This window comes from Arachis ipaensis, chromosome B05 (genome assembly GCF_000816755.2).
Source record: "Arachis ipaensis cultivar K30076 chromosome B05, Araip1.1, whole genome shotgun sequence".
In the NCBI taxonomy this organism is placed as follows: Eukaryota; Viridiplantae; Streptophyta; class Magnoliopsida; order Fabales; family Fabaceae; genus Arachis; species Arachis ipaensis.
The window spans coordinates 4,807,211-4,816,205 of NC_029789.2; the positions used below are offsets into that span (position 1 = coordinate 4,807,211).

At 36.0% G+C, this 8,995-nt stretch overlaps 1 protein-coding gene and 1 long non-coding RNA gene across 2 annotated transcripts in view; both read left to right on the forward strand.

Annotated features, from left to right (window-relative positions):
- LOC110271709 overlaps positions 1-8,995 on the forward strand; it is a 20,964-nt gene that overhangs the window by 9,406 nt on the left and 2,563 nt on the right. The gene's annotated exons all lie outside the window — the stretch shown is intronic.
- On the forward strand, positions 7,169-8,871 carry LOC107642592 (phospholipase A1-Ibeta2, chloroplastic; the record flags this gene model as incomplete). Its single annotated transcript, XM_016345988.1, is given in 1 exon segment — positions 7,169-8,871. A coding segment is annotated over 1 exon segment (1,614 nt). The 3' UTR covers positions 8,789-8,871.

Sequence of the window (8,995 nt, forward strand, 5' to 3'; positions counted from 1 at the left end):
GCTAGTAACAGAAAAAAAAATAGACATTCACATTATTTATCATGTAGAAAATCAATAGGTAAATTTATTATTATCTTAATATTTTATTTGTTTGACTTAAATCTGCGTTTCATGTTAAAAAAAAAAAAAAAATCTTTACTTATGATTAAAAGAGAGAACTTTTACTTTATTCTTTTAAAGAGAGGTTGGTTAACAAATACCCTTTAAATAAATAAAAAGAAAAAATGATTTATCAAAAAAATCAAATTATTTGTATTTTTAGTATCTTTTTTAATGTATTAAATATATTAAAAACAAATAAAATATTATTTCTATAACTCTTCTTCAATTTATAGATCCTTAGCGTTGTCTATACTCCATCAAATCTCTCTGCAACCACCTCCTCACCACTCTTCTGTCTCACCGTATTGTCATCCTTCACCGTTTCATCACCCTCACCGTGTCGTTCTTTATATTAGTGGCGTTCCTTTCTACAACTCTATTGCCGTGTCCATTTTTCTTTCTGCTGCCACGTCCCCTACCTCGTCCACTGCTTTGTGTTCTAACTCGCCATGGCGTCTTTCAGTGCGTCATTTTGAAAAAAATCACCATTTTGTTGTTTAAATTTTTTGTATAAAATTTTCTGTTTTATATAGGATGGATACTTTCAGTTCTATTCTTATAGAAATTAATAATTAGTCAGAACTATTTGAGAAATAGAAAATGGGGGAGCCACAAGAAATGGAGCCCGGTGGAAATAGAGATCAATATTTTCTCATGGCGAAAAATAGAAACAAAAACGAGAACGGGAGCAAATTAAGGGACGAAAATGGAGAATCAGACCCATTTTATCCTATTGACATCCCTATCTTAAACATCTTTTTATCCCCAACTTAAATTATCTTCTTCATTAACGTTGACAATATCCTCTTCTTCTTTCATATTCCTTCTCTATCTACCTCTGTGAACAACATTATATTCGTGGCCATATTGAGTTTGAATCTACACTTAGAGTGATCAATCAATTGTGACTGTAAAATTTGAATAATTAGAATTATTCTTGGCTAATCTTAGCAGAGTACTTGAAATCCTAATAGGATACTTAACATATCTTCTATCGTTAACAATAAATTAAGACATTAATCAAGAGACATACCGTTAATAATTATTGCACAAGCTTTAACAGCCCATGAAAATATTGGAGTCAAATATAAATAACAATCCAAAAATAAATATGAGTCGTCTCAATTCTGATACCATGATAAAATTATAAAAGAATAAGAAAAGAAAAGACGAAAAATATTGTACTTTATATTTTTTGATTGATTGAATTGTAAATTATAAAAGTAAAACTAAATATATATAGAGTATTGACCTATGAAAGATAAAAATAAATAAAGATAAGATAAAGATAAAATAATAAAGACTAAAATTGTAACTGAATTTATATATCCTGTTAGATTGAATTTGTGTACCGGAAAATTTTTTTATTGTTATCATAGACTAAAGTAAAAAAATAATTTAATATTTTTTCCCTTAAAATACTAAGTCACCCCAATAAAAGCCAATTTTTTTTATCGAAAAATCACAATTGAAATATTAAATTCTATATAGTGCACATATTTCGGCTTAAGGGAAGACATTCTTAGTTTAGTACATATTTCAGCTTCTGGTCGTGATTTGGGTTGGAGTTGGGAGCACACTTTTTACTCTGCTAAACAAGGATATTTATGGTTAATTCAGAATAAGTTGAATTGGGATAGGAATATCAATTGGCTTTGGCTTTGGAAGGCGCGGGTCCCTGAAAAGTTGAGGCTCCTAGTGTGGCTTTGCCTTCATGATGCTGTACCAACTCAGTATCTGCGTTTTCGGCGACATCTCTCCTCCTCATCCTTATGTACACGTTGCAATCAACTTCCGGAGACAATTCTTCATTGTTTTCGGGATTGTGAAGTAGTGCGATCAGTTTGGGTTTCTCTAGGTTTTTCTGATGTGTGTTTCTTTGGCTCTCACGAGGTGCATGATTGGTTCAAGCATGGCCTCCTCAATGAAGGTTGTTCCAAATTTGCAGCTATAATATGGTCAATTTGGCAAGACAGAAATATGGGTAATTTTCAGAGAATTTTTGGATTTACTGGGTCAATTGCATACAAGGCTCGCAGGTGCATGGTGGATTTTGAATATACAACTCAGAATCGAGTGTGTTGCATCCAGGGATTAAAATCTCTGTTTTGGTCTCCGCCAGAACCTGGTGCTTGGAAGTTAAATTGTGATGGGAGTGTGAACTTGGGAGATGATTGTGCTGGTTTTGGATGGGTAATTCGCGATAGCTCTAGTCAATGGGTAATGGGATGCTCAGGAAATTCCTTTGGATCTAGTGTCATTAAGATGGAGTTGTGGAGTATATGGAAATGTTTGGCTTGGGCTTGGGAGGCGGGTCTTAAGCTTGTTGTCTGTGAGCCAGATTGCGCATCAGCTTTTGAGCTAGTGACTAGTTGGCAAGTTCCACTCTGGCATATTGAAAAAGAAGTGATACAACTGATCTTTGACTTGAAGTTAAGAAGGGATTGGGATATTCGTTTTGAGCTTATCCCGAGAGAAGCTAATGTCGTGGCAGATCGGTTGGCAAAGATAGGATCTGGAGATAGCAGAGCTGATGAGGTTCACCTTTGGCACCAGCCGCCAAAGGTGGTTTGTCCTCTCTTGCTGTTAAGAACCTGATTTTTTTTTTTTCTTTTCTGCTTTTTTTTTTCTCTTGGTTGTTCACCAAAAATTCTATATAGTGCACCAAATTTCAATCCCCCTAAGAAAGTTGGACTAAATTCAAATATCCGCCACTCACTGTGTTGGCCGATATATATGCCTTTTGAGTTTTGACGAAAATGAACAAGAAAGGAGAATAATAAATATATCTTTTTTTTTTCTTTTGACGGGAATAACTTAGTTTCATTGTTCTCCCTTTTTATAAAAGGCAAAGTATGCAGCATATATTAAGTGCTTGTTGTTCAGAATTCAACGGCACTACGGCGGCATTTTCAGAATGTCAATGACGTGCTCATATCCTCATAAATGCATTAGCAGTTATCATGATGTTAGATTATCTCCTATACTAGATCTAATTAATTTTAATTTTATTTTAAATTTTATATAATGATATATAATATATAAGAATCAATTCTTTTTTAAAACTACTAAAATTAATATTCTAAAAACACTCTATTAAAAATACTCTTAGCAACAAAAAAGTTATTTACACTATTTTTTTTACAATGTTTTGATGGATTTGGCTGACATATATTTTAAGTTTTTTATTAAATTCATAAAAAAATAGACACACAAAAGAAAAAAAAAGTTTCGTGTAATATTAGAGTTTATAACCAAGTTCAGAAAAGATTAATTAATTAAAGTATGGTCATAATCAATTTGAGTGGTCACCTCACTTGTCTGCTTAAACAAGTGTCAGATATTCGAATCTCGCCTTGCGTATGTAGCAATTCGTCGGTCAGTAACAAACTCTTAAATGAAGTTCAGATCTGCGACAGAATAGTTATTAACCTCTCAAGTTAGGGAATAACATTTGCAACAAAAAATATTAAAGTAAGGTCATCATCTACGTAACAAGGTAACGAAACTGAGATTTTCCGGTTTGTTTTTCTGAGTTTTGGCCTTTGACGCAAGTAATTGACTTGAATTGTTCTATTTATTATTGTGGTATTCAATGTTCAAACTCTTTTTAGTGCAATATATCTAACGGATCAAACTTTTGCGCCTAAAATATGAAATGTCTAATGTATATATTGGATGCTTAGGTTGAGCTATTGAAATATGTTAACTTTAGAAGTGACATGTCAAATCTCCTCCCTTTAATCAGATTGTTGAAGGAACAACGAAATTGCGTTCTTACGTACTGACAAGGTCCGATTAGTTTGGAGTGAAAGCAAAGGATGTAGTTTAATTTGACTTCAAAACATTTTCAATAATAACGACCAAAACAATATCACTATTATATGTTATTAATATCTTATTGTTTTTTACGTAAGCAATGTCTCATCAGCGTATGTATCTATCAAAAGAATATCAATAGCTTTGAGATTTTATTATATTAACTTGCCCTGAAAATATACATTATTTTAAATTTAAATTACACAGTTTATGAATAAGGTTTATAGGTCATATCTGATTGTATTGTTGTTGAACTTTGCTAAGAGGAATAAATCTCTAAAGTGCCGGTTATTCTGAAATAGGCAACGGATTAATCTTTACATATAAGTGGTGTGCGCTTACAAGTTTTACAAGTCTGAAGAGAACGAAATCCTATAAACGCGCGGCTTATGTTACGGGCCTCTTTAACAAATTTTTAAATCAATCCAAATCAAATAACGCGTGAATATATAACTTCCATTTTTCAAAAGATTTCGTTTCCTTTTTCGAGTTTCTTGCCAAATTTGTTCGATCTCCTTCGTGTGTTTTCTCTTTGCCTTCGATCTTCTTCTACTTTTTTCGATTTTCATGGTTTCTGAAATCAAGCTTTGAAATTGTTTTGAAGATAATGGAATTTCAGAAATACACCCAAACGATTACAGAAATACACCCAAAAGATTACAGAAATACACCAAAACGGTTACAGACAAAAATACACCCAAAGGATTACAGAAATACACCCAAAGGATTTAAGAAACACACTCAATATCAATATCATGGGGAGACAGTATATTTCTTTTTGAAATCTTTTAATGTTTTGCTGGTTAAGGATGAGACACATGGCAGAGACAATCTAGAAAAAAAACTTAGAAGAATAAAACAGTACCTTGAATAATGTTTTTTCGTTTTTTTGATAATTTTTTATGGAAATTTGTATCTTTTCTTCTTGATTTCTTCTACTCTTCGTAGAATCGTAGTTTGTTTCGAATGTCGCTTGAATATTCACGATTTGCATTTTGATTGAGGAAGAAGAGGAAGAGTGCGGCATAATGAACGTGTTGTAAGGCGCGTGTGTTAGACGCTCAATTTAAAAGAGTGGTGCGCGTGTTTTTTTCTTATATTTGAGCCAACTTGTATAGCTTGTAAGACAAAAATACTTGTATCTATAGCAGACCTCATATCCAACATACCAGCGGTTGATTATAAAATAAATTGTTGAAAACAGTTTTGTTATGTTTTTTCCCTAATCAATCGGAGTTCTGCTGGATAAATAATGGAAATACGAATAATATGAATAATAGCACGCCTTATCTTTTATAATTAGAGTTCTACTATTTAAATTTTTTATTAAAAATATCGTATTATCTTAAAACAAAAAAGTTAAAGATTAAAATAATTTTTTTGATTTATTTCAATATTAATATTGTGATTAAAATTATTTATTTTGATATAAATGTTAAAATTTATTGATATTATAGTTAGATGATAGATTTTATAAAATAATTATTATTTTTATTGTGTTAAATTAAGATATTACTAACAAATTTTATGTTTTTTTATATTAGTTATTGTTACGGTGGGTAACCGGAGATTAGTGGGCCGGATGACGTTGGTTGACCCAAACGTGTGAGGGAGATGGCCAGCTGGTGGCCGGATGACGTTGGTTGACCCAAACGTGTGAGGGAGGTGGCCAGCTGGTGCCCCTGAAACTCGGTGTTCCTCCGTTCGACTTGTGCGTCTGGAAGAATGGGGGGTGGTACCTGCAATGACACTCCAATGCCTAAGTTAGCAAGAGTGTGAGCAAGTTGAGAAAGTATTGGGACTTAGTGATACCTGAGGGATGTCAGGGTATTTATAGTGGTGAACCAATAACCACCGCTGAAGTAGTGCCACCTTTTTAGGTGGATAACCGTTCCCATATCTTAGGGAGGTTAAGATATGGCTCTATGAAGTGGTTAGAGAGTTTCTAGGGGCGGTTACTCATTCGAATGAGTGTTATCTGCCAGCTAACCCTCGTATCCGACTTCTTTGGAGTAGGTCGTGTTCAGTACCGACTTCTGGGGATGAAGGCCGGTACTGGGGGAGGGCCAACCCCTTTGGGTTGGGCTTCTTTGCTTGGATCCTGGGTCCTATTTATTGGGCCAGGGTATGAACAGTTATTTTTAAAATTTGAGACTTAATTTTTGATAAAATGTCAGTGAAAATAAACATTTCAAATTTTAATTTTAAATTTTTAATTTACATAAAATCAATTTTATTGATTTAATTAATAATTTATCGGTTAAATTAATAAACTAATAAATCAATAATTTGTCGGATTCGACCACTTGACAATTATAATTGGATGGGATCTTTTCTCATTTTTAAAAGGGTTTTGTTAGGTAGATAATAATTTTTGTAAATAATGTGAATGATAGACTCTAAAATTGACCTAATAAAATAAAAAAATATTATACCCCAAATTATCTCCTAAATCTTAACATTAGCATAATTATCTGCACATCTAATAAATTGAACATCCAACTATTATTAACTGTGCATGAGTAAATTAAAAATCATCCAATTAAAATCATCCAACCATTATTAAATCGAATAAAAAAAATCATCCAATTAAAAATGATGAATATAATCATCTGTATACCTATTAAATTGAAATTCGACATATCTATTATTCATATTATTTTATCTTCTCATTTTCTATCTAAATTTTTTTTTTTAAATTTTGGAGCAAAGAAGGAGAGGCCATTAGTCGCGTCCTCTGTGTAAGGCAACACTTCAATTTGATGACGTGAGCATCCCAGTTCTTAGGGCCAAAAAAGTCATTTGATGTGAAAACGAGTAACAGCGTTATGCAGTGGTCGCAGACTTTCATGAATGAGACCCACACCCAAACTTAAACTCGGGGGACGCGGTCCATTTTACTTCAAAACACTACTCTTAATTTTTTAACCACCTCTAATTATTCAAAATAAAGTCAGACCCCACCACTAATTTCCAATTTCCCATACACATTACCATTTCAAATATTTTCGTTATAAAAATCTATCTATATATACTACGTAATTATGACAAAATTGAAGGGCATTGACCAAAACACCAAATAATACACCCATCTCTTTAAATAGACCTTGAAACATTCACCTTCTTGGATTTCAAGCGCACACAAGTTCATTCATATCATAAAATCTTATTTGACGCTGTCTTCCCCCACCTCCATTCTCAACAAGAAAACTAAAACAACGAACTCGATCTTGTATCAAAGAAGAAGAAGAAGATGATGATGATGCAGATGTGCGCCACCGTGCCATCAGTTCACAGCATCCATAACAAGTTGCAGGCAACAAGGTGCCCCAGTTTCAGATGCCGCGCAGCCTCACCTCTCAACCCTGCAGCTTCCGTCAAGCCCTTCGTTTCTACCGAGTCAACTCGCTTACACCTCTCTAACCTCGAAAAGCTCCTCGATACCCAAAAGCCCCTCCAACAACAACACAATAAAATCACAAGCACTGACGATTCATCATCGTCCACGGAGAAGAAAGCAAAAAGTTTCCTTGAAGGACTCAACTTAGGGAGATTGTGGAGTTCGGAAATGAAAGCAGCCGCCGAGGATATGTCCCCGCGAAACCTTCACCGCCTGCAGCGCCTCCTCTCCAAGACAGCCGAGTATTCGCCGCGAAACGTCCTCGGCAGCCGGTGGAGGGAGTACCACGGCAGCAATGACTGGAAAGGGATGCTCGATCCGCTCGATGAGAATCTCCGCCGGGAGGTTGTCCGGTACGGCGAGTTCGTCCAGGCTGCCTACCAAGCTTTCCACTCTGACCCAGCCATGTCCACGGATGCCCCGCCACAGCCCCGCCACGTGGCCCTCCATGACAGGACATATAAGGTCACCAAGAGCCTCTATGCCACGTCATCTATTGGGTTGCCCAAATGGGTCGATGACGTGGCACCGGATCTCGGGTGGATGACCCAGCGCTCTAGCTGGGTCGGGTACGTCGCAGTTTGTGATGACCAAAGAGAGATCGCACGGTTGGGAAGGAGGGACATCGTGATTGCCCTTCGCGGAACTTCAACTTGTCTCGAATGGGCCGAGAATCTTCGAGCCCAGTTGATTGATCACCCTGATGATAACAAGGAAGATGATAACCAAGGAAAGCCCAAAGTGGAGTGCGGGTTCTTGAGCCTGTACAAGACACGTGGTGCTCACGTGCCTAGCTTAGCCGAGTCTGTTGTGGAAGAAATTAAGCGGTTATTGGAGGTTTACAAGGGTGAGAGCCTAAGCATCACAATCACAGGCCACAGTTTGGGCGCAACGCTGGCCTTGTTGGTGGCCGATGAGATAAGCACGTGCAGCCCAAACATGCCACCGGTGGCTGTTTTCTCCTTTGGTGGGCCTCGAGTGGGTAACAAGGCCTTTGGAAACAGAGTTACGGCTCGTAATGTGAAAGTGCTTAGAATTGTGAACTCGCAAGACGTGATTACGAGAGTGCCTGGAATATTTGTAAGCGAGGAGGTAGAGGAAAAAATAAGGAACTCCAAGGTTGGTGGTGGTGTCATGAACATGCTTGAAGAGAATACACCGTTGGCTTACTCACACGTGGGGACCGAGCTACGTGTCGACACCAAGATGTCGCCCTATCTAAAGCCGGATGCTGACATGGCATGTTGCCATGACCTGGAGGCTTACCTGCACTTGGTGGATGGTTTCCTGGCATCTAATTGTCCATTTAGAGCAAATGCTAAGAGAAGCCTGGCTAGATTGATGCAGGATCAAGGCTCTAATGTCAAGAAATTGTATGTTAGCAAGGCAAAAGCCTTGACTGTTAATCTTAAGAGACAAGGATCTATGTCCATGTCCATGTCCACTTGTTTGCCTAGTCCATCTTAAACCACTCTAATAATATTTATGTGTAATTCTTAGATGAAAACAAAAAATGTGAATATATTTTATTTGAGGATGTTACACATACACACAGCTTGTGCTTTTTGTCTTCCACATAATTCTGACAAATATGTTATTACTAAAACTCACATACATGTAGTTATTTTTAGATAAAGATTATAGTTAAGAATTATAATTTGATATATTTACTAA